This window comes from Mustela lutreola, chromosome 12 (genome assembly GCF_030435805.1).
Source record: "Mustela lutreola isolate mMusLut2 chromosome 12, mMusLut2.pri, whole genome shotgun sequence".
Lineage (NCBI taxonomy): Eukaryota > Metazoa > Chordata > Mammalia > Carnivora > Mustelidae > Mustela > Mustela lutreola.
The window spans coordinates 79,369,135-79,396,182 of record NC_081301.1 but is presented as its reverse complement, the minus strand read 5'-3'; the positions used below and the strand labels follow the sequence as shown (position 1 = coordinate 79,396,182).

The following is a 27,048-nucleotide window of genomic DNA, read 5'->3' as shown; positions in this document are numbered from 1 at the left end:
GACACACATCTCCGCACACAGTGCCTTTAGGAGTCGTGAGAGTGGCCAGAGGCCACTGGGCAGCCTGATGCTCGCAGGTGGCCTTTGGGTGGGGTGCAGGCTCCCTGTGTGGCATGGAGAGGGGATACTTCTGATGTGGTAGCTGCTCCTTAAATGCCACAACTTTCTGGGGCTGTCTGTCCTTGTTTCTGTCTGTTACTTCCAGTAAGGCCTTGGCCAGCAAAGACGGCTTCTTGCTGGCAGGACCTGGTATTTGTGGGCAAATACCCTATTCCTTATGGGCAGGAACCCTGTAGTTGAAAGGATACCCTGGGACAGGCTGTGCCTGGGACTGCACTTGTGCTTTCTGCTGAGTTTTCCCAAATTTGGTTGGGGAGGGAATGGGCTGCTGAGGGCAGGTGCTGCCTATTGCATGCTGACGCCCCATTCTCTCCTCTTGGAACTTCCCAACAGCTATCATGATTTTCTGAGCTTCAGGCATCCCAGTAAAGGCAGCTCTACCTTTAAGCAGGCCTCTACTTTCCACAGATCATAGGGGACTGGGCTTGTCCTGGGAGTTTTCTTGCCTTTTGCATTTTATCCCAGGAGTAAGTCACTGCAAAAAATCCTTCTTTTTTTTTTTTTTTTTTTTTTTTTTTTTTTTTTTTTTTACTGAAAAGGCTTTCAGAAGGAGGCTGACCCTTCCATGAAAGGCTTTCAGGAGGCAGCTGACCCTTCTGTGATAGGGTCTGGGAAGGCTCTCTTCCCAGGTTTACCCTCAATACCACGCCCTGAGTAGGGAACCTCTTCTTCAATGCCACATCTTTAGTAAGGAAACTCTTCTCTGTTGGGATGTTCCCAGTCCTGCATCCCCTCCACCATGCTCTTGTGCCTTGGAACCCGGAGTCCTCATGGTCTTTGCAGCAGGTGGGGGATTCTTATTCTGCCACTTCCTTATGACATGCTTAGGGACCCAGGGCTCCTGCTGTTGTTCCATAGTAATTCCTGTGTCCTCTGGATGGACACGCAGCACCTGGGAAGCTCTCGTGTCCCCGTGGAAGACACCCTGAGTCAGTGAGGCCTTATAAGTCAAATGATCTGAGTCAGGGGGCAGGCCAGTGTATTGGGCTTGGGCCTGGTCATTCTCCCTGTCCTCCCTGTCTTGTTGGTTGTCAAGATACTAGGTTGTGATTGATGTGTATGAAATTCCTTGGTCCTGAATATCTCCCTGGACTCTGTGGGCCCAACAGGTTCTGGATTCTTCATCTTTATGCCTTGTTTCCCTCCTCTTCTCTACCACTGAAATTTGCTCTCTTACCCTTTGGCTCACATCTGAATGCACCTTGCCTTGTAGGCAGCCTTGGGGGACATCTGTTGCCTATGGTGCCATGTCTGACAGATATAAGAGTCTGGCTGCCATCCTTAGTTTTTGGAACATCCTCTGCAAACTGATGGTTGATATTAGAGGATGAATGCCTCAGAAGTCCTTATTCTTCCTTGCTCACAGTTGAGGTGGCAGGGAGAGGATAATCCAGTATGGGAGCTGAATTTGCTGTTCCTGTTTTTTCTCCATGGAGAGATTTCAAGCTTCCATCAAGGGAGTATGTGGACTCTTTCGATTTAAAGAGCTGTATGGATTCAGGGACCCTAGGGGAAAGGCCCCAGGTCACCCTCTTATTAAACCTTTTAATATGGGCTTCCAGCTTCTGTTCTGCATTAGGTTCAACAAAGGGAAGCTCCTGGAAGGTATTCAGGGAGTAGTCCTCAACCTCTGATGGTGGCAAACTTCTCTGATTTATTTCAGTCTGGGATCTCTCAGAAAGAAGTGATGTCTGCTTCATAGTATGCCATGAATTATGCACAGTCCCAAGCAACTGACCCTCACTGATTTCCTTGGACTTTCTTCGTAAATGTATCTTTGGGGCATTTTCAGTTGTCTCTGACCCATACTCTCCACAGACACCATGGAGTTGTTCACTGATGGGCTCCTAAGTTCTTTCTCAGAATCATACCCCATATCTTATCTGATGAGCCAACTGGGTCACTTAGCAGATCATCTTTTGGTCCATTCTCTGTGTCCCTGATCCTTCTATAGGTCTCATCTCTCTACTTTGCCAGGTCACACTGTCCTCTAGCAGAAGAATTTCTGGGTCCTCCACATATACACTTTTAAACATACTCTATCTGATCTGACTCTTACTGGAGATTCCTGAGCATCCACGATGGCACTGAGACTCAGGTAGCTGTGGAAGAGTACTTGGACTGCACCTCAGTGTGAGAGACTCATACATACTGCAGGACAAGCACCACCTGTGTTGGATGAGCCTCTTTCAAAAGTGATTCTCTAGTTTTCTCCAAAGCTCTTTATTCAGAAGAAACTGTCCAGGAGGGACAGAGATTACAACTTGGGCCTTGGTGGCCTTGTGGCTGAGAGAAGGGTTAGGAGCTGAAGGACAATAGTCCTCTTGGGATCTATGGACAATAGTGGATAAACCCCACACACGTTCTTGCACCTTGTGCAACACGTTCCATTCCAGATGTTGCATTTCAGTTGACATGAGACTCTCCGATTCATTCTGAAGTCTGTGAAAATATACTCCACAGATCTTGATGTCGGGTAGAGGACCAGATGGCAGGATGAGGAGTAGGGATTGAAGGTGGACCTGGGGCTGGACATACGGGATGGGTAGGGGCTGGGTTTGAGGCAGGAGTTGAGGTGGGTTCTCAGGCAAGGATGGAAGAAGTGGATGGGGAACTACTGGGTATTCCTGCTCTGGGGAAGCATTCGAGATGTTGTCTGAGGCATCAGCAGCAGGGAAGAAGGACTCACTATGTGGAGTGTGGACACCCCAGAAGAACTGGATGGGGGGTTGCTGTAAATGGCCCTCCTCCAAGGTTGTAGGATATGGGCGCTGCTGATGCATATGCAGCTCCTTTGATTGGTCTTTGCTGCTGCAGAAAGGAAGGGAGGATGCCAAATCATGCTTATCAGCACTTGTTTGCTTTGGAAAGGAACCCTTTGTTTCCTTCCACCTGAGGAAGTCACACCTCTTTAGGACTTGTTTCTCTAGAAGTGCCAAGGGCATCGGGGCTGAGTAGTGAGAAGTTACCAGGCTCTACAAGGTTGGCTACAGGGTCTCCCCTGGAAGAAGCCTCAGAAGAATGGAGGGCCAGAAACTCTTGATGGAAATCACATGGAGCCAGGGTTGAAGGGAAGAAGTCTTTGGCATGAGTTTGCCACCAAGGGAGGTCTAAAACTGACAAGCTGGAGGGGTCAATGCCTGTGATTGTTGGGACATAAGTAGATAACCCACCAGAGCTCTGTGGGGCTGAGCTCTCTGGAACAGGCTTCCTTGAGATGGAAATCAGTTTAGATGGAGTCACAGTTAAATTGCAGTCTGGCAGTGGTGAAGCTGACCAGGTTGGTCATTAGTGATGATGAGCAAAGGGCTCAGTGGGATTCACCCTCTTGGACAACTCCAGTAAGGGACTGACATCTTAGGAAAAGGTAGGGTCCAGAGAGAAGATGGTATTTAGAGACACTGTCTCTGTTTGGACACTCTGGTCTACTAAATGGGCATGATGTGGTAAGACAGGAGGTGGAAAGGCAGGGGGCTGGGCTGGGAAATGGTCCATTGGGAATTTGGAATCCAAGGGAGGAAAGGGTTCTGGTGGCAACGAATCACCCAGTAGTGAGGGTGGAAAGAAATCAGCCACAGGACTCACTGGGTTAGGTGAGAAGATGGAGGCAGGTGGTGGGGAAGGCTCAGGCAACGAAGCTGGTATTAGATCTCTTGGAGGAACTGCTGAGAAGTCAGGGGAGAGAGTGAACGATGAAGAAGTCACAGGAGCTGTGGAAGCCAAGGGAGTAGAATCTTCCAGAGCCTGCTGGAACAGCAGCTGATTGATCTCAACAGTTGTGCTATTACATGACTCACAGGAAAGGTCTGGACATAACACTTGGTGAAAGTGGATGGTATCATGATGCCGGCAGAGGGAGCTGCAAGAGACAGGAGGTACAAAACTGCAGTCAGGACCACAACAAGGGGACGAGACCACACAGGCCTGACAAGGGAGGGGCCACCTAATGCCTGATGCCCCTTCATAGTGCCCCACCTTTATGACTTCACAGTGTACTCAGTAAGCTTTCATCCCAATATCTGTTCCTCGGGCTACCCCCTTCCATGGCTATGACAGACTGCAGTGAATCCTGCAATTGCATAAAACGTGCTCTAAGAGGAAACAGGATAGAGGGGAAAGACTGGTCACCTTCTTAAAATAGAGATCAGCTTCCGGGTCTCCTCCACTTCCCGTTGGTACCATCTGCCATCTGGGGAAACAGGAGAATGAGTTATATAGTGAAAGTAGAAACATAGGTATGAATACAGGAGTCCCCTTATGGGACAGCCTTGGGATGTCGGACTCTGAAAGCCCCAATAATCAATAGATGAAAGCAAATGGCCAATGATGTGAAGCTGGTTAGTAATCTTGCTTCCTGTATAAAGTACTTTCATGTAAATTATCCCATGTGATGATCAGACCACCTCTGTGAAGCAGAGAGGTCAGGGAAGACTCCTGAGTATCCATGATGTCACAGAGCTTTCACAAAGTCAGGAAACAGACATTCTGACTCTTGAAATATCACACGGCCACTTATTGGGTGGCATTCATTGTCCAGATCCATCACTGCTTCATGCTCAGTAATGGTCAGAACAGGGAATCTGATAAGGGTTTTGCACTCTGGCTGCATTTCCATGAGCCTCTCCTCTGAGGCCTCTGTTTTCTGAGAGGGAGTTTATCTAGTGGCTTGCATCCTTAGAGATTTTGAACTGGCCCCTCATTGGAGGGGAGAGCAAGGATCAGCCTTGGAGAGCTCAGGTGGAATAGGCAGAACCTTACCTTCCAGAGTCCCACCTTTCTTCCTCCTCTTGGCACTGCCCTGACTCTAGAAGAAAAATGAAAAGAATGAAGGGGGTTGGGACCCATGTCTTACTCTTCTCTCAGAAATGGAAACATTCTTTATCCAAGAATTCTAGAACTTTAATAGAACTTTGTGTTCCTTGCTTTTTTCAGTTTTTAAGGTGATAAAATGTTGTCAATACTTACTTCTTTGAAAAACTCAAGGGACGACTTTCTCTGGGAGGTCCACACTTGGTATTCTCAGAAGTCCTTTGTTCAATGAGGAAGAAAATGAAGCCAAATACTCACATCTGTGCTGCCTCAGGTAGGACCCTCTTTCCTAGGTCATAGCTCAGACCCACTGTTTTCTCAGAGGCTTAGCAATGTTCTCCTGATCAGCCCAGCATGAAGGAAGGCTTGATCCGGAGTGATGCTGGACATGGGAATGTGACTCGAGATGATCGAGTGCTGGGAAACTTTGTTCTTTTACACAGACCCCATATTCTCAAAATAACCCAATCCAGGACTACAGATTCCCTGTGTTTGGGATTTTATCCAAGAACCACCACCATACCCAGATAGACTGTAGTTTCAAGTAGAAACCTTAGTCTTTTCTTAACCCTTACCCCTGCCAGGCCTCTTTTCCTAGAGGAGTGAATGTCTCTAAGACTTCCTGTTTTAGGTGTTTCTCCCACTCTACCAAACTCCTTTTAAAACCTGGGATTAGGGTCCCTGGATGGCTCATTTGGTTAATTGTCTACCTTGGGCTCAGGTCAGGATTCTAGGGTCTTGGGATCTAGCCCCACACTGCACTCCCTGCTTAGCTCTCCCTCTGCCCCTCTACCCCACTTGTGCTCTCTTGCTTTCTCAACGAAAATCTCTTAAAAAAAAAAAAAAGAATAAAATTTGGGATTAGAAATGGAAACCATAACATCTGTGTTGAGGGCTCCCCCCAGGATTCCTTACCTTTTTGGTGGGTTTGGTTTTCCAAGTTGGAAATGGAATCCCTACCAGGTAGCACAGGAACAGAAGGAGCAATCCCAACCCACATAGGAAGGTGAAGTTGGGATCAGTCTCCAAAGCTCAGACATGGTTTGGTATTGCTATTCAGTAATGAAAGAACATTCCAGTCTTCAAACTCCATAGTCTGAATCACAAGACAGCCTATACTGTGCACACGCTGAATATATATTCTCCCCAGGCTTACATCACAGAGCACTGTCACAAAAAGTTTCTGAGGGTGGGGGAGGTGACAGTTGACAAAACAATGTGTGTCCACAGCCCCTCCCCCACCCACTAGCTCAGAAGACCCCTCCTCCCCTCCTAGGTCCTTCAGGTCTGCCATCCTATTTTCCTACTCCTTTTCATCATTTATGAAACTTATGAAATTTTCTGTTTGTTCCATGTATAATTCATATATTACTTGGGTCCCCCTTTACTGTTTGAGACATTGACTTGGGTCTTACCAGGTCTGTGCCTTGAATGTCTGCAAGACTACCTGGAATTTTTGCTTGTACCCTGACACTTACACTCATGATCACATAGGTCCTCAGATCCATTTTTCATATAGAATGTGTTTGCCTGGGGGGTGCCTGGGTGGCTCAGTGGCTTAAAGCCTGTGCATTCAGCTCAGGTCATGATCTCAGGGGCCTGGGATGGAGCCCCACACTGGGGGTTGGGGGGGTCTCTGCACGGCAGGGAGCCTGCTTCCTCCTCTCTCTCTCTCTTTCTGCCTGCCTCTCTTGCCTACTTGTGTTCTGTCAAATAAATATATAAAATCTTAAAAAAAAAAAAATGTGTTTGCCTGGGACACCCAGGTGACTCAGTTGGTTAAGTAACTGCCCTCAGCTCAGGTCATGATCTCAGGGTCCTGGGATCAAGCTCCACATCTGGCTCCTTGCTCCACGGGAGCCTGCTTCCCCCACTCCCTCTGCCCAAGACCTTCAAATGGTCTTGGGGGTAAATCTGTAGCACTTGTATTCCTAAACTTAGTGAAGCTAAACTGCATAAAAGGTTTGGGGACAAGCTAACACACACACACCCCCTTTGACACAACAATCCAATATTTTTCTTATTGAAGAATAAAGTGTTTTCTCCTTTTACTTCAGTCTTTCATAAAATTTTGACCCCAGTTCTTCTTACTCTACCTAAAATACTGTGTTGTATACATCAGTACCCTAATAGGTGTATAAATCCCTTCTCAGTGAGTTGCAGCCCTGTAACAAATGCCATAGACCAGGTGGTTTAAACAACACACATATATTTTTCATAGTTCTGGAGGACAGGAATTCCAAGATCAAGTCACAGCAGATTCAGTGTCTGTTGAGATCTTCCTCCTGGTTCACAGGCAGGTTCCTCTTCTCCCTACAACTTGAAGTGGCAGAAAAAGTGGGTGAGAGGTTTCTGGGGTCTCTTTTCTAAGGATACTAACCTCATTCATGAGGGCCCCCCCCCCCATGACCTAATCACCTCCCAAGTTCCCATCTCCTAATACCATCACATTAGGATTAGGGTTTCATCATATGAATTTGGGGAGGAGCACAAACATACAGTTCATAAACTCCCCAAAGGCCGGGATAGGTTACAGGCTGCTAAGTAAGCTGTTGATCCCCTCCTGTGGTGGCAGGGTGGGACCCAGGAGTGTCACAGCATTCCTGCAGAATGTAGTCTTGAAGATCCTCACCTGATTGCCCTTGTGGGCCTTGTGTATCCTTTCCTAGGAGCGCCTTGCCAGGAAAAGGGGTTGAGAAGCTCCACCCTAGATTATCAATCCCCAAGTATGTTTGAAAACAACTACCTGTGACAGGTTTTCCAGGTTCCCTTTTGTCAGGTTTAAATAATCCCAGTATTTCCCTCCACTCTTCCTCCATCTTCTTTTCTAAACTCTTTTATCTTCACGGCAGCTGTCCTCTGAACTGCCTCCTAACTTCTCACATCTTTCTTAAACTGGGATGCCCTTTATTTGACACCCCTGGCCTAGCATTATGAACTTGGTCATCTGTGAAAGGGTAGGACAGCCTTCACCCTGGCCCAGCAGAGTCTCCTTTCAGTTCTGCAGGAACAGGTCACCTGCCTGGAAGATCAGACCTGCCCAGAGGCACCACTTCTTCCTCATCCTGACATGCAGTCTCAGCCACATTTTCATTTAATAAATAGTTACTTTTGGAAGCCAAGAGACACAAACACCTGTTTGTTAAGTCCTGGTCTCTGTCCTTAAGGACCTCATGGTGCTGTTCTAGGGAAAAGCCCTGTGCAGGCTGAGAGTTACTCAGGACACAGGACAGGTATCCTGCCGCATTTGGGAATTGCCAGGTTATCTCTGGAACGGAGGAACAAAGTGACAGGTACTGTGGGTCACAAATGCTCACACACACCATGTTCCTTAGAAAGGCAACTCTGCATGTCTAATCTCTGTGATTATCTGATACAAATTAATGACTTTTGAGAAGATAGTTAAAGAACAGCTTTTCTCTTTTAAAAGGGGATATATTGTCTAGATATTCTTATGTATATTTATGGGCCTTGAGTTAAAACTTTTCTCAGAACCTGGTAGAAGTTCCTTCAAAATTTAAAGGAACAAGACCTGAAAGGTATATATACAATCTCACCAAAAATAACCTCCACTGAGGTTCAGTAGGGGAGGTTCACAGCACTTCTCCTCCTACACTAACGGCAAGTGTAAACAATTTGCTACTTTTTCAAGTTTACTGGGAGCAACCTCACAATCACCCTATGATGTAAGCAGCTCAGGTATTATTAGTGTGTCTCTATTATGAAAGAACAAAACTGAAGCTTGGAGAGGGTAAGTGACTTCTCTAGATCACTCAGCTGTAACTTGTAGAGCACTGACGATGAAATCCCAATGTTCTCAACACCTCTATTTTAAATAATAAGTGATATCCTAAAAGCCATCTTAATCCTAAAATTAAAGCAGCCATGTGGCTGAGAGTATCCACTTTGTCTATACAATGCTGGCAAATTTGTGATAAAAGAAACATTCTTTTTATTGTTCTATCACCCCTTTAGGTACGTTTTCCTTTTCACTCTTGGCACCAATGTCTTGATAGGTTTTCTCCACTGGCCTCTGAAAACCTGCTTTCAAGAACCATATTATGTATGACTCTCAGTAAGATGTAAGTGAGTAACAAAAGCTTAAAATGTCATCCTTCGCAGGAATACATCTCACACAGTTTACAGACACCTAACTCTAAGCCTTATACTAAAGCCTTCACATGAACATCTCAGGCTTCCATCCGGAGGTGGCAGAGATGGCTTTTGGTAGAGCGAGATGTTCTCACATATCTAGGACATCTTCTCAGCTTACCTGGGCCACCACAAGTCTTGTTCTGGATTTTATACTACACTTGGTTGTATCATCTCCAAGGGGGAGTATTTTCCAAAAGCTCTAATAAAATAATGGGCTTCTTTTGAGGAAACACCATAGAGATAAGTGTAGATAAACCATTGGCTTAAGATTCTCGTATGTCCTCCATTTTCTAAGGACAGTCCTCCATGCTCTCTCACTCCCATCCTCCTCACTGTCCCTGGGATGAGCCACATGAGGACAGCTGTTTTCAGGATAAAAAAAGGCCTGAAGAACAGATTCTGGGGCAAAATCCTTTTAAACTGTATTGACAACAGTAGCTAGCTCTAAGATGTCTCTCATTCTTTCACACACCAAACTCACTGAAGTCTACTATGGAGTATTTCTAATAGAAATAACAAAACAAGGTATTGCCTCAGCCCCTGAGCAGGTCATAGTTTAGTGAGACCTGCAAACAACTATAATGAAGTGAAGTGATGTGAACTATAAAAGAAGTAGGAATAAGAACACAATGAAAACACAGATAAAGGAGTCTTCTGCCAGGAAGGAGAAGAGAGAAGGGTTAGGGAAAATTTTATAGCTGGTGCCAACTGAGATGAGCCTTGTGAGGTATTCAGGACTTCCTCCTCTCCCTCTTCTCCTTCCTCCTCCTCCTCCTCCTCTTCTTCTTTTTGTAGACTTTATATTTTAAAGCAGTTAGGTTCACAGCAAAACTGGGCAGAAAGTCCAGAGTTCCCATATGTCCCCCTGCCTCCCTACTGTACACACAAGATCCCCTACTCTCAATATCCAGAACCAGCAAGGGGCATTTACTATAACCAATGGACCTACAACGATACAGCATTCTCACTCAAAGTCATAGTTTACATTAGAGTTCACTCTTGGCATTGTACCTTCTGTGGGTTTGAACAAATGTATAATGACATGTATCCACCATTGTAGTATCACACAGAGTAATTTCACTACCCTAAAAATCCTCTATGCTCTGCTGTTTATCCCATCTTGCCCCCAATCCTTGGCAATCAAAGATCTTTTTACTGGCTTCAGAGTTTTTCCCGGAATGTCACCTTGTTGGAATCCTACAGTGTGTAGCCTTTTCACGTTTGCTTCTTTTACTTCATGATATTCATTTAAGGCTCCTCTGTGTCTTTTCATGGCTTAATGGCTCACTCCTTTTTGCCGCTGGATAATATCTATTTTCTGTGTGTACCATAGTTGATTTATCCATTCACCTATTGAAGGGCATCTTGGATGCTCCCCAGTTTTGGCAACTATGAATAATGCTCCTATACATTTTTTTAGACCACTTTATTGAGACTTAATTCACATACCATATAATTCATCCATTAAAAGTGTGCAATTCAGTGGCTTTTATTGTATTCACACTATTGTGCACTCATCACCACAATCAACTTTAGAACATTTTCATTATTCGATTTTTTAAAAGTTTTTGTTTGTTTTTTAAATTTGACAGAGCAAGAGAGCACAAGCAGGGGGAACAATGGGGAGCGAGAGGGAGAAGCAGACTCCCTGCTGAATAGGGAGTCCAATGTGGGGCTCGATTCCAGGACCCCAGGGTCATGACCTGAGTCGAAGGCAGACACCTAACCATCTGAGCACCCAGGTGTCCCCATTTTTATTATTCTAAAAAGAAATTCTTCCCTACAGGTTTCATTCACCCTTCAGTCTACACATTCCTCCTGCTCCCACCCTAGATTACCACTAATCTACTTTATCTACTAACTTGTCAATTCTGGACACTTAATATGAATGGAATCATACAATATATGACGGTTTGTATCTGCCTTCTTTAACTTATCATACCATTTCAAGGTCCATCCATGTTTTAATGTGTAACAATACTTCTTTCTTTTAAATCATATTCCCTTATACAGATATACCATGTTGTATTTATACATTGATCAGTTGAATAATTGGGTTCTTTCTACTTTTTGGCTCCTATGAATAAATCTATCCGTACATGTTTTGGTGTGGATGTACGCTTTCATTTATTGCTTATCCATTTTTATAGTAACTTAACGTCATACTTCGTCTAAGCATGTTGTTTTCTGAGATTTGTTTAGTAAAACCATACTGAATTCCCTATGGGATGAGATCTCTGGGGTCTAATTGCAACTTTTTATCAAATGTCTGAGTGCATCAAGTTTCCCTCCTGCCAACACTTGCAAAATTAGCCCTTGAATCAGCAAGAATGATGGTGATACCTAATGTTTCAGAGTAATGAACACTCTATGTTCTCAAGGTTCCATTCTTAGAAAGTCAGAAAAGGGTGTGGGAATCCAGCCAGAGGGAACCTGAGCAAACTAGAACATATATAAACATATATAAAAATACAAGTCTGGTCACACTAAAGCACAGTATGTTCCTGAGAATGAGAGTAGCAAAACATTGGGCTGAAAAAGTAGAAGCAGAATTCAATGATGAATGCCTTTGAATGGCAGTTTCAGAAACTTGAACTTCACAAGACTGAGGGCAGTGGGAAGCTTCATAACCAGAAGAATGGCATACTCTGTTTTGGAAAGATGACTGGCAAAAGAGAAGCTGGTTAAGAGTTCATGAAGAAATATGCAAGTTAATCACTGTATCACATAAAACTCACCTTGTGGGTGAGAGAAAGCCAGATGAATTCTTGCTTGCTTAATTTTAATTTACTGTCTTATATTTCTCTATAATATAGGAGTAGATCCGGGCTCTGATTCACTATCCCTAGGTTCTGCTTTCTCAGTGTTGACTCATTCCCAAACCATTTCTCTTCCCATTAAGAGAAAAACATGTCCCAAGATGTATCTGGCCAGGAAAAAACAGAAAACTATTGTCCCAGTGTTCTCAACTAAAGTCCCAACATTCAGGTTAATGGCACCAACTCAAGTCATAAGAACACTCCCGAAATAATTACTAGGTTACTATCCACAACAAGTATAGAAATTGAGGATCGTGAGAAACTTCTATTACAATCTGACAGAGTAACTGAGTCTAATAATTAAAACTGAAGCTTATATTTTGTTTGTCTTTTTTTTTTTTTTTCAGTGGTTCATTTGCACTGTGTTTTATGCAAGTATCAGCCCATGGTGGATGGGGGAGTATGAGAGGAAGCAAACTGGTCCTTCACCACAGAAAGCCTGAGAAAATGTGGGTTAATGTACCTGCTCCACGGTGGAGTCTGGGAGTGAGTCAGCATTCTGGAAGTACACAAGGAAGACTTTGGGAAGATCTTTCCCTCATGCCATAAGGGGAGCAAAAATAAACATTCAGTAAAATCGTGAGACCTAATTTAGAGAGGTAAGGATTCTCCCAGACTTTCCTCAACTCATTCATTTTCTCATGCTTTCTTCCACATTGACCTACCCTTACTCAGAGTCCCTGATAAGAAATTTACTCCATATAAGCTCTGGATACGGCCATTTTTACAGGCTAAACATTACACATTCACCCACCCTCCCCACTGGAACTTTGATGACTAGAATCAAAGTATTTGAATGGCTCTCGTAACCCATTAAGAGAAAAACAACTTTGAGCAAGACTAACACAAGGTAATTATTAAACTGAGCCGGATTCCTTTACCATGCTCTTGGCACCAAGATATGGAAACTCCAAAGCCCTATAAAAGTTCTAAAGGAAAAAAAGAATGTACAAGACAAATTTCAGGGATCTCAGTTTCTCATTAAAAATACATTTTAGGGGTGCCTGGGTGGCTCAGTGGGTTGGGCTGCTGCCTTCGGCTGGGGTCATGATCTCAGGGTCCTGGGATCGAGCCCCGCGTCGGGCTCTCTGCTCCGCAGGGAGCCTGCTTCCCTCTCTCTCTCTCTCTGCCTGCCTTTCTGCCTACTTGTGATCTCTGTCTGTCAAATAAATGAATAAAATCTTTAAAAAAAAACTAAAAAATAAAAAAATAAAAATACATTTTAGAAAACTGTTTTAGGTTAACATGCTAGGGCAGTTGTATAGCAAGGGAAAAGTGTGCAGCAATTTGGCAAATTGAAGGTTTCAAGTGGAAACAATAAAAGCACAATTAAAAATAAAATTTAAAAAACATAATCTGAAAGAGAATTTTGATTCTTTTTCTAATTAAAGCTCTGCAATTAAAGTTTTGCTGGAGAGCAACCTGTGTTCTTCATCTCCCGGTCCACAAAGGACTGATACAGGTTGAGGATTTGAGATACGTGCTACACTAAGAGCTGGAAATGACTTTGGAGAACCTTCTAGCCTGACTTTCTCATTCTGCAAATTGGAAACTGAGGCCATGGCAGGTTTACTTCTTTTCTCCTTAGTCTTCTCCTTCATGCATGTGTGTACATGAATGTGTGGATATACATGTGTCTTTTCTCTCCAAAGGCTTGGAAACTTGGAGTCTACACAGTTTTAACATAATTCAGATATTCGATATGAGACTTCTTTCTTTCTGGGGTCCTAACACACCTTCTAGTATGAAGACAGGGGTTCAATAAGCACCAAATTTTACCCAGTGCTGCCTCAAAATGTGCAATTTTTGCATAAGTGAACTCTACAAACAACAGAGAGTAATATTTTTTTGTGAACTCTAACAGAAATCTAGTGCATGCCTTCATACCTTCTGCAGTAAAATAAACTGAATGTAATGTTCTATCATGACCCCAGCTTAGTCTAACAAATAGTTGTCATACTCCAGAGGAGCAGGTGTATAAGTTCCAGGATATAGACATAAATGCACATTGGCCCCCAAACCTACCATCATTTAAAAAAAAAATCCATCACTTAGAATTTAGTGTATTATTTCTTTTTCATATAAACATAGTGGTTGTTTATCAAATACATACTGAGTGAAAACTGACCTATGACAGAATGTCCTCAGGCAGAGCACAGGACTACCCTTAAGAGTTAATGTACCACCCTTGCATCCCCATGCAAGGGTGGTTAACCTTTCACAAATCAATCAATGCAATGGAACAAATCAATAAGACAAAATAAAGGAACCACATGGTCCTTTCAATTGATGCAGAAAAAGCATTTAAAGCTCTTCAAGGTATAGGGATAGAGGGAACATCCTAAACTTCATAAAATCCATCTATGAAAAACCCACAGCAAATATCATTCTCAATGGGGAAAAGCTGAGAACCTTCCCACTGAGATCAAGAATATGACAAGAATGCCCACTCTTAACACTGTTTTCAACATAGAACTAAAGTTCCTAGCAACAGCAATCAGACAACGAAAAAAAATAAAAGAAATGAAAAGAAATAAAATTGGCAAAGAAGAAGCCAAACTCTCTCTTTGCAGATGACATGATACTTTATGTGGATAACCCAAAAGACTCCACCCCCAAATTACTAGAACTCATACAGCAATTCAGTAATGTGGCAGGATACAAAATCGATGCACAGAAATCACTTGCTTTCTTATACACTAACAATGAAAATGTAGAAATGGCAATTAGAGAATTGATTCCACTTACAATAGCACCAAAAACCATAAGATACCTTGGAATAAACCTAACAAAAGAGGCAAAGGATCTATACTCGAGGAACTACAGAACACTCTTGAAAGAAACTGAAGAAAACACAAAAGATGGAAAAGCATTCCATGCCATCCTGATCAAAATAACAGTGGCATTTTTCAAAGTGCTAGAACAAACAATCCTAAAATTTGTATGGAAGCAGAAAAGATGCCAAATCGCTAAGGAAGTGTTGAAAAAGAAAAACAAACCTGGGGTCATCATGTTGCCTGATTTCAAGCTTTTGTTACAAAGCTGTGATCACCAAAACAGCAGGGTACTGGCACAAAAACAGACATATAGACCAGTGGAACAAAGTAGAGAGCCCAGATACAGACCCTCAACTCTATGGTCAAATCTTTGACAAAGCAGGAAAAAAATATCCAAAAAGATAATCTCCTCAATAAATGGTACTGCAAAAATTGGACAGCTATGTATAAAAGTATGAAACTTGACCATTCTCTTACACCATACAAAAAGACAAACTCAAAATGGATAAAAGACCTCAATGTGAGACAGGAATCCATCAAAATCCTAGAGGAGAACATAGGCAGTAACCCCTTCCACATCAGTCACAGCAACTTCTTTCAAGACACATATACAAAGGCAAAGGAAACAAAAGTAAATGTGAACTTTTGGGACTTCATCAAGATAAAAAGTTTCTGCATGGCAAAGGAAACAGTCAACAAAACAATGAGGCAACCTACGGAATGGGAGAAGATATTTGCAAATGACACTACAGATACAGGGCTGATATCCAAGATCTATAAAGAACTCCTCAAACTCAATAAACACAAAACAGATAATCACATAAAAAATGGGCAGAAGACATGAACAGACACTTCTCCAATGAAGACATACAAATGGCTAACAGACACATGAAAAAATGCTCATCAGGGAGATTCAAATCAAAACGAAAGAGAACTATCATATGATCTCCCTGATATGAGGAAGTGGTGATGCAACATGGAGGCTTAAGTGGGTAGAAGAAGAATAAATGAAACAAGATGGGATTGGGAGACAAACCATAAGTGACTCTTAATCTCACAAAACATACTGAGGGTTGCCGGGGGGAGGGGGTTTGGGAGAAGGGGTTGGGATTATGGACATTGGGGAGGGCATGTGATTTGGTGAGTGCTGTGAAGTGTGTAAACCTGGTGATTCACAGACCTGTACCCCTGGGGATAAAAATATATGTTTATAAAAAATAAAAAAATTAAAAAAAAAAAAAAAAAAAACACCACACCTTAAACAAGTTAGAATGGCCAAAATCAACAAGACAGTAAACAATGAGTGTTGGAGAGGATGTGGAGAAAGGGGAACCCTCTTACACTATTGGTGGGAATGAAAGTTCGTACAGCCACTTTGGAAACCAGTGTGGAGATTACTTAGGAAATTAAAAATAGAGCTACCCTATGACCCTGCAATTGCACTGCTGGGTATTTACCCCAAAGATACAGATATAGTGAAAAGAAGGGCCATCTGTACCTTAATGTTCATAGCAGCAATGGCCACAGTCACCAAACTTTGAAAAGAACCAAGATGCCCTTCAACAGATGAATGGATAAAGAAGATATGGTCCATATATACAGTGGAGTATTATGCCTCCAACAGAAAGGATGAATGAATACCCAACTTTTATATCAATATGGATGGGACTGGAGGAGATTAAGCTGAATGAAATAAGTCAAGCAGAGAGAGTCAATTATCATATGGCTTCACTTACTTGTGGTGCATAAGGAATAACACAGAGGACATTGGAAGATGGAGAGGAGAAATTTGGGGGAAATTGGAGGGGGAGACAAACCATGAAAGACTGTGGACTCTGAGAAACAAACTTAATGTTTTGGAGGGGAGAGGTGTGGGGGGTCAGGAGGGCCTGGTGGGTATTAAGGAGGGCACATATTGCATGGAGCACTGGGTGTGGTACATAAATAATGCATTTTTGAATACTGAAAATTAAATTAAATTAAAAATATATATATAGGGCCCAAATTCAATCTGATACCAAGAGATTCAAAGTGCCACCTTGCTCTCTTCCCCCATTAGAGTTGAGGGAATAAGGGGTTCAGTTAATAAAGGTAATAAACGGAGTTTTGACCCAGGTCTACCCACAATAGGGACTATTGTCTCTATGGACCCACTCAGTTATCATTTCCCTTGGTACCCAAATGTACAATTGAAATACACATATTTAGCAGTTGGCAGAAACTTAAGATTGGTACGTTGACCTACAGATTAGGAATGGCTATAGTCAAAATGGCAAGTGGTAACTCCTGAAACTATCCCCACCCACCCCAGAAATTAGCATAAACACAAATATCACAGCACAGCACAATAACAAGATCAGTGCTACACTCAAAGACTTAAAACATTCCCACCATGTTTCCATTTCATCCACCAAAATAGCTGCTACAAAAATTGGATGGACTCACTGTACCACATGTGGTATCTTTCCTAGAGAAGATTAATACAGGCTCAGGTAAACAGTGTGTGGATATTGTACTAGGAATCCATAACCCACAAAAAAAGGAACATGAGAGTTTATATTCATATGGGATATACATTCGCTGTCATACCCCAAGGTTATGCTAATTTCCACGATGTCTGGCAAACAATAGATTGAAGGCTCCTGGATTGTATATTAAAGGAAAACTGTTTTCCTTCTACTTATCTGAGGTTCATTGGGTGGGGCCCTATGAATTATCCTGATAAAATATGGATTAACAACAGAAAACAAATAGAACTTTATTAACATGTGGACTGCACACATACTTCCGAGCACTCAGAGATGGGTAACTCACAGCGGTGGTTAGAGTTCAGGCATGTATAACATCTTAACAAAAGAGCAATATATTTTTAGAGATGTGACAAGACAAAGACAAGAGACTTTAAGTTCTAGGGGCAGCATTCTTGGGAAAGCAAACATAAGGGGAAACTAACAGTATATAAGAGCTAGTTATAAAGTTTGTTATATAGATTCTTTCAGTATCATCTCTGGGCTAGGAAATATCTGATTATCTCTGGTGATTAATTTCTCTCCTTCCTGCTAGAGAAGGAAAGGGGGACACCTTTATAAATTTATATCCTGCCTTTAAGTATATTGGGGTAGGGCAAAGAAATATATACTTCTTCTGAATTGCCTTCAATCAAAATAAGCCTATGCCAAAGTGGCATATTTTGAGGTAGCATACTCTGTTAAGCTTCAACTGAAATGGCTTATTTCATTGGTCAATGGCTTGAAAAGAACTAGATTAAAGAACTGAAAACAGGAAGTCTGGAAAAGTGTCAGGCAAATGGATTTTTGAGAGTAAGCACAAAGTATGAGCATCTTTGTATCACACATTAATGCTGAGCAGAGAGTATCCACCTAAGAAGAGACATTAAACCACTTAGTGGACAAGCTGACTCAACGAGCAGACATCTTCTAACCTTTGTCCTTGGCCACCACAGTGCTTGCATTATGAACTCACACAAAGAGAGTGGCCATAATGGCAGAGTTAGAGGTTATTTATGATCCAGATAGCATGACCTCCCTCACTAATGCAATCTATCTCTTGGTCTCTACAGAGACCAGCCAAAGAGAACAAAACTGGTACTCAGAAGAGTACCACTGCTCAAGAAAACCAAGGGGCCACTTGTAGCAAGTTGATGTTATTAAACCCCCTCTCCACCCTGCCCCCCAGGAGTAGCAGCCATTCGTCACTGACCAGAACCAAAGCATGTTCTAGGTTTGCCTTTTGGATCCACTTGCTCTTAGCTAGTGCCACTATCCAAGGGTTGGTAGAGTATCTGATCTACCAAAATGTTGCAGACAAGCACATTTTACCTATGAAAGCACAGCAGCAGACACTACAGTTTATCCCACTAACCTGTTTTCCCCCAAATATGACCAACCAAAATCCTGAAGAAGCTGTGCTTTGAAGACTTGACCTTAATATAGGTAGCAAGTGATGAGAAGTGCAAGGAGTTGATAGTTGAATGCTGTGGTCCCCCATGCAGATGTCTTCTATTAGGCAGCATACATGTGAGCATTGGCTAATCACAACTCATGGCTGCTCCTGTTTCCAGAGAACTGTCTTTGTCCAAACAGGAGCATCCAAACATTAGTGGGACTAATGATGTAGATAGGACAACCTCAAACTGTACCAACAGCACAAACATTTGGCAGACATACAGGATTCCTCAAAATATTTGCAAAGTGATGTATTAAGATGATTACTGGCAAAGATCAATTCATCAGAAATATAAGTATATATCATATTATATATATATATTATATATATATAATATATTATATTATATTATATTATATATATTATATTATATATATAGTATATATTATATATATACTATATATATAATATATACACTACAACTACAATATTATATTAAATATAATATTATATTTAATAGATATTAAATATAATATTATAATATATATTATATATTATATTATATATTATAAGTATATATCATATTATCATATTATAAGTATATATCATAACTTCAGGGAAATGACATATCTCAGAGATCATATCTGCTTTCCCTGTTTTATAAATGCTAGTACACATGTAAGAAACTACACATCTTCCATTTTTTCTTTAATGGATGACAGCATTCTGATCTTTTCTGTGTTGAGTGATACCTTGTTGCCACCTGTTATTGCATTTCAAGATAATAACAACTTATAAAAAAAAAAGTGAAAAGGAAAGCATAAAAGCAAATATCAGTGGTGGAGTGGAAACGTGCTCCTGAAAGTTGTAGTATACCACATCAGAGGGCTCATCAGAGCACAAGAGCTGGTAGAATGTTGAATGCCAGCCATTAATAGCTCTTATGTCAAATAAAATCTTCCAATGGAAGATTCTGAGGTGACAATATTCTGATTAAAAATGACTGGGAGACATGAAAAAAAAATCAATAGGGCTCATAAAAGATGGTTACTTTCAGCAGCACACACACTAAGGAGTCAGTAAGGGAGAAGCTCAGACAGTAGGGAACCAGGAATTTAATAAAACTAATACACCTATTTCCTTCTTAGGAGAGTTCTTCTAGGAGAAGGTGAGCGAACTGTAGTATTCTTCCTGAATTGTTACAGCAACAGTTTATAAGTATTCTATTGGTCTGATCTGGTCCATCCTGATGTCCGTCTGTTCCCAGGATAAATGATATAGTTCCCAGTTAATATCACTGCACGAAATCACTGCACAGGACAATGGTCTCAGTGATGGCTGAGAGAACAGACTCAGCACCTATGGCTTTGGTTTACCTGAAGAAGGCTGGTGACAGGCACACAAGTTTTTTCCCGCAGGTGCCTGAGCCCCAGCAGAATTCTCCTCTCTTTCATCCTGTTTGTCTCCCACCCACCTTCTTCTTTTTTTTGTCCTAGATACAAATACACTCACACACACAATTTTATAATCTGTTTTTCATCTAAAAGACATGCATCAATGTCTAAGTAGAATTACTTGTGCTTTACTCTGGCTTTGACTTGCACCTATGGGTCAGTCCTATGCCAATAAACCTAATCCACAGTAATGACCTGAGGTTCTAGCAACTGGACTCTCAATGCTAAATCTTCTGCTGTTTTTCTTATAGCCAAAACCCCAAGTTGGTTGGTTGGTATAACAAAGTAGCCCTTCTAGGGAAAAGGGAAACAGCTCTAAGGAATTTTGTAGTGCAGAATCAGATTGCCATGTCATTTCGGTGAGAAAAGTGGCAAACTATAAAGTGAGGACAGAGAAACTGGTAGGGTAGACCTTAGCTAATTTGAGAGGTCTGGTATGGTATCTGGAGAGAAAACAGGAGGCTGACATTCAGTGCCAGTCACTTTACAATATGTAGGTTTGGGTTTTCAAATTGCCTAAGAGAGACTACAGATCAGAGAGGTTAAGGAACTTGTCCAAAACTTGCAAGTAAGTGGCATATGCCTGGTTCAGTTCTGGAACTGTCCTTCTGTAACATCATGCTGCATAAAGAGAAGTCTCACAGGGAGGGAATGCCATGTATCACACACCAATGATTCCACCAGATAATTAAGACAAGACGGAAAAGTGCAAATGGACCTCTTCCCTATCATCTTTCGTCACAGTGAGCTGGGTTGTGGGCCTGGAGGGAAAGTGCAGAGGATGGGACAAGCTTGCTCTGTGCTATGGCTGCCAAAGGAAAGACCCCTGTGAAGAAAAGACTATTAACAATCTCAGCTCCATTAAATTTAAAGCAGCTGCTAACAGTAGGGGCCTTTACATTGTCAATTATATGAATTTTCCTATTACTATGTCATACCAAAGAGCAATTACAGTACATTCATCAAACACTGCTTCCGCTTCTCTGGTTCTGTCCATTAATGCCACAGTGGCAGGCCATAGAAATCCTCAAAGACAAATCTAACATGCAGACTTTAATTGTTTCAAGGATTTGTGGTCAGAAACAACACTAGGTGAGTAGTAGGGGGTCAATTACACAATTAGATAGTGATAGGCAGAGACCAGCTGAACTTACACAACGCACCAAATATTTATATATCCGCTCACTTTGCAAAGTGTTCTGACACCTACCATTTCACTCCGAGTTTGCTTCTCTCCCATTAACTGGTCTGGGAGCTATTTAATTACCCTGCCTCTTTTATAGTCAAGAAAATGGAGACCGGAGAGTCTCTGCTGAATCAGAGCTGGGGGGATGCCCGTGCAGCCCCACCCGCACCGAGGCAGCAGAAGAGCAGCAAGTGACCAGCCTTACCTCATCATGTGCCATCATGAAAACAAAGGAATAAAATGGGAAAAATGGTCCTACAAAAGGAGGTTAAATAAAAAAGCAAGAGGAGAGAGAGGGAAAGGAGACAGAAAAAGGCTCCTGATTGAGTTACCTTCAAATCAAGCCCCCACTTACACATTGTGTAAGCTTAAGGTGTACAATGTGTTACTTTGACACATTCACATACTATAATAGGTTTGCCAATGTAGTGATATTTATCACATTACATAATTATAGTACAGTATTATTGTACAGATTATTACACTGTACATTAGATCTCTGCTGCTTATTTACTACTCATTACTAGTTTATACATTTAAACACCACCACGCTTTTTCCCCATCCCCTGATAACCACCGTTTTACTCTCTGTTTTTACACAGGTTTAACTTTTTTAGATTCTACAAATAGATATCACATGATACTTCTCTTTGTCTATCTGACTTCTCTCGCTTAGCACAATGTGCTCAATAGTTTAGAAATCACCAGAGAAACGACCTCTGCACAAGATGATTCCTTTCAATTCTATGCAATGAAGTGCTCCTGGAGCACCTAAGTTTCAAATTCTTTCTCTACCCTTGGTAGACAATGAAATCAACAAGAAAGATTTTCTGCCCTTTGGAAATCTGCCATTCCTGGAAATGACCAAAACATTGGCAAATGATTCAATATGGTGTTTTAAAGGGCAGAGGTGAACTCAGGTTGTCATGGGAGCATGAAGGAAGAAGAGCATCTAGATAAGCATAGGGGAGTTCTACCACAGCTGTCTCACATGACAGGTAAGAGCTGGTAGTCTTTTAAAAAAAAGAATAGGAAGGACTTTCCAAAGAAGGAACAGCATAAGACACAGATTCTGCTCTACCACTTGGCCAAGCACATTACGGAAGGAGACAGGTATAAGACAGTTTTTGTGAATGGAGCTGCTCATCGGGCCCCATATACCTCAAGCAATAGGATGCTTTGGGGTGATGGTCAAAGTGCCCAGGACCAAGGACAGTGATGCATCAAACATTTCTCAGACCCTGTGTGGTTTACTCTGGCTCTTCTTATTCTTCCCATATTCTCTCCTCTCTGCAGCTGCCCTAGTTTTCCCACTGATACCTCAGGTTCCTGGAGACACACTGACCCTCTGACTGCTTGGAACAATGTGTGCAGAAATCCAGTATATTCTTAATTCAAATGGGATAATCATTCCCAATGAATTAAGGATAAAAACAAACTCTAAAATTAAACAAAATGACTGGCCTTAGGATTATAAAGCTGATTTATGAAGTTATGTATTTCTGCATCACAATTACCACAGGGCTTAAATTACCCCCAAATGACTTAAAGCAACCACTTCAATTATATGAGTCAGAGATTCAGAATGAGCTTGGTTGGGTGGCTGGTGTCTGATCCACAAGGCATTAGTTGATGGCTGGGATTGAAGAAGGATCCACTTTCATTCTGTACCCTATAAAATTCTGTACTATATATACAGAGTATATACAGTATAGAGTAGATATACAGAGTATATTCTGTATTCTCTATATTCTATAAAATGCTGTACTCTTTACTGGCAGCTTCAAGGTTCCTTTGCCTTCCCTTCTCCCTCTGTCTCTTGCTGTCTTTCCTTCTCCCCTCCCTCATTCTTTTTCTATGATGTCTTATTCTCTGGGATTCATTCATGGGGCCTCAGATTCTTACAAAGTGATTGTTTCAAGATAGTCTCCCTTCCTACCTGGCAGCTAGTTTCTAAGAGAGCGACCCAGAAGCTGCCAGAAGCTGCCAGAAGCTGCCAGGCCTTTTTTAAACCTCTGACACTTGACATTAAACCTCTGACACTTGACATTTTTCCATATGCCATTGGTCAAAGCAGTCACAAAGCACCCCAGATTCAAGTAGAGGATAAACAGATTTCTCCTCTCAATGGAAGGAGTATCAAAGAATTTATGTCCATCCTTAATCTGTCACGGTAACTCAGTAGAGGCTTCATTAAACTGGGAGGCATTTGGAGTAGCCGTCCCCTGGATCCTTATTTCTCATCATGATGAAGGAAAAAACAAAACAAAACAAAGTTTATATTCTAAGATCCTCCTCATAAGTAGATGCCATGCTTGTGAAACTCTATGGCAGTCCTCACGGAAAAAACAAGGAGACAGGGTGCCAACTGCAAAGGAATTCACCTACACTATCTATATCTCTTTGTCCCGTTTGGACCTCCTATAGCAGATGGAATATAGAGAGTGGACCACTGTGCGACCCACACAATTCTCCCCCCACCATGTGCCTATCAATAATTGCTAGAACTTTGTCATGATGTTAACCTCCTCAGTGAGCTAGAATGTGTAATATTAAATTCAAATTCCACTCTCTCACAGGTTAAGAGTTACTGGCAGAAAAAAAAAAAAAACCCAAGACCTAATTTCCACTATGTCTTTATAAGGAATTCACCATGAGAACCATTCTGCACATTATGTCTAATATGATTAGATGGAAGCAGTATTTAAACCTTAAAAAAAAAAAATGCTTCAGTATGTTACCATCATGAATAATTGATGGAGGTGAGACCAGAGTCCTGGCCATCTGACCGACCATCTGACTCCAAAGCCCATCTTCCTACTATCTGCACTGAGCTTCCTAATGCAATTTAAAAAAAAAAAGTCTCAATAGGGACGAAAACTGCCATCCTTGCTGAGAAAGGAGAGAAGCTGCCACTGTCGCCAAATCCTTTTTAGTTCCCCAAAGTGGCCATGGCAGGTGAGCAGACAGAGTGCTTCTTGGGAGCTGCTAATGAACACAGGGCCAGGAGATGATGGGGAGGATTAAAGAGGAGGCAAGCTGTAATATCAATAGTTGTCTCCTGTGTCTGGCTACAGCTCAGGGGGACTTAGGAAAGCCCCAGGCAAATTTGCAGGGTAGGAAGCTTGTCCTCAAGAATTCAACTTTTCTTTCCCTTTACCCACTCTGGACCTCTGAACTTATCTGCTTCCCTACCCCAAGTGCTGTCACCACAGCTTCTTGCAAGTCTGGATGCCCAGCAAAATCATGCTCTTCCCTCCGCCACCAAGACGTCTGCTTCCCCCACCTCGGTATAAAGTGGCTCCTAGGAATGACTGCAGTATCTGCCATTTGCATTCAGGTTTAGGGTTTACCAGTGTGGCTTCCTCTTCAGGAAATACTTGCATTTCCAAGCTTCTACTCCCCTCTTCACTGGCATCTGCTAAACCAAGTAATGGAGGCAGCAGCCATTAGATTATAAATCAATCCCAGGAAATGCTTTATTTAATCAAAACAGGCTTAATCAAAAGATCTAAAGAAAAAGAGAGACTCAATAAATAGCTTCATTGTTATTACTGAGTAAACAATTTCGGAGGACAGGTCACATTTTACTATGTCTTTACAAGGCTATGGTAATTAATTGTGAGAACACTTCCACACACTCTGAATCACTTTCCTAGGTAGGGATGATATTTTTAAAAAATTCAATAATGTTTTATGCTATTCAATTTTTACAAAATTTACATAAAAGGTCAATAAGAATGAAGGTGGGACTAGGACCAAGTCACCTGATCCAAATCCCGTGATCTTTCTATTTTCCTTGCAAATTTCCCTATTGCTTTAGCTCTGAGCTGTCTCTATGGTAACAAAAGGAACTTTTCCAGTCCTTTTTATAGTTTACCAAGAACTTTCATACATATGCTTTCATACACTTAAAGGTAATGGGGATCCATTAAAGGATTCTACATTGTTTCAATCAGGTTAAACTGCAATAAAGAGATCCCCCAAATCTTAGAGGGTGTATTCCAGTGAAAGTTTATTTTCACACACATCCAAGCCCAAAGAATGTTCAACAGATGGCCCTCTTTTTCACAATCCTCTGGGGATACAGGCTGAGAGAGCACCATCTTGTACGTACTGTCTCAGGCTCTAATGCATTCGGAGGAAAACCCTGACCTGCACACTGGCTCTAAAAAGCTCCCACCTGAAGTGACACAGGTCTACTCCACTTACATTTTATTGGCTAAAGCAAGTTGCATAAATTCTGCCTAAGTTCACAGGGAAGGGGTTACTACTCACTTACCATGTGCATCGAAGGAAAGGAAAGGGAACATGTGTGAATAATCAAAATTATTACCATATACTCAAAATGGAAATAAGCATCCATAAAGGTTATCCTAAACAGTAATTAAATAACTCAGTTATAATTCATTTAAAACTTATTTGTAGTCTGTGGGTAGATACCGATAAAAATAAGAGAAGTCCTAGGAGTAAGCATGGTTCCTAAGAAAAATGAAATCAGGAATGAAAAACACTTTTCAAATAATCCCCCAAATTAGTCACAAGGATAAGATGATGGAACACATAGAAGTATTTTGTATATCACAGGTTTCTGGTTCCCGAGATTTAAAAAGCACCATAATTAAAACTAACAATCAAGAATATCCAAAGCTTCTCAAGGGCAAAGATGAACTATTGGTATTTCATCAAGATCAAAAGCTTTTGCACAGCAAAGGAAACAGTGAACAAAACCAAAAGACAACTGACAGAATGAGAGAAGATATTTGCAAACAACATATCAGATAAAGGGCTAGTATCCAAAATCTATAAAGAGCTTAGCAAACTCAACACCCAAAGAACAAAGAACCCAATCAAGAAATGGGCAGAGGACATGAACAGATATTTCTGCAAAGAAGACATCCAGATGGCCAACAGACACATGAAAAAGTGCTCCACGTCACTCGGCATCAGGGAAATCCAAATCAAAACCACAATGAGATACCACCACACACCAGTCAGAATGGCTAAAATTAACAAGCAGGAAACAACAGGTGCTGGCAAGGATGCAGAGAAAGGGGAACCCTTCTACACTGTTGGTGGGAATGAAAGCTGGTGCAACCACTCTGGAAAACAGCATGGAGGTTCCTCAAAAAGTTGAAAATAGAGCTACCCTATGACCCAGAAATTGCTCTACTGGGTATTTACCCTAAAGATACAAATGCAGTAATCTGAAGGAGCACATGCACCCAAATGTTTATAGCAGCAATGTCCACAATAGCCAAACTATGGAAAGAACCTAGATGTCCATCAACAGATGAATGGATCAAGAAGATGTGGTATATATACACAATGGAATACTATGCAGCCATCAAAAGAAATGAAATCTTGCCATTTGTGATGACATGGATGGAGCTAGAGGGTATTATGCTTAACGAAATAAGTCAATTGGAGAAAGACAACTATCATTTGATCTCCCTGATAAGAGGAAGTGGAGATGCAATGTGGGGGGTTAGGAGGGTAGGGAAAGAATAAATGAAACAAGATGTGATCAGGAAGGAGACAAACCATAAGAGACTCTTAATCTCACAAAACAAACTGAGGGTTGCTAGGGAGGGGGATTGGGAGAGGGTGGTGGGGTTATGGACATTGGGGAGAGTATGTGCTGTATGTGCTATGGTGAGTGCTGTGAAGTGTGTAAACCTGGCAATTCACAGACCTGTACCCCTGGGACTAATAATACATTATATGTTTATAAAAAAATTTAAAAATTAAAACAAAGAATATCCAAAGCTTCTATACTATCTCAAAAGCAAAGTTATTATAACTAATCAACTGCATAAGGG

General features: G+C 41.6%; 1 protein-coding gene across 1 annotated transcript in view; it reads right to left on the bottom strand.

The window, feature by feature from the left end:
* Nucleotides 1–636: 636 nt before the first annotated feature.
* The window catches only part of LOC131812160 (spermatogenesis-associated protein 31D3-like), a 38,636-nt gene continuing 12,224 nt past the window's right edge, over nt 637–27,048 (bottom strand). Inside the window, exons 4-7 of the mRNA XM_059141247.1 lie at nt 5,086–5,138; nt 4,879–4,924; nt 4,249–4,309; nt 637–3,979 (exon numbers count right to left, since the gene is read on the bottom strand). Coding sequence (XP_058997230.1) covers nt 3,478–3,979; nt 4,249–4,309; nt 4,879–4,924; nt 5,086–5,138 — 662 coding nt within the window. The 3' untranslated portion in view covers nt 637–3,477. The remainder of the gene's footprint in view (nt 3,980–4,248; nt 4,310–4,878; nt 4,925–5,085; nt 5,139–27,048) is intronic.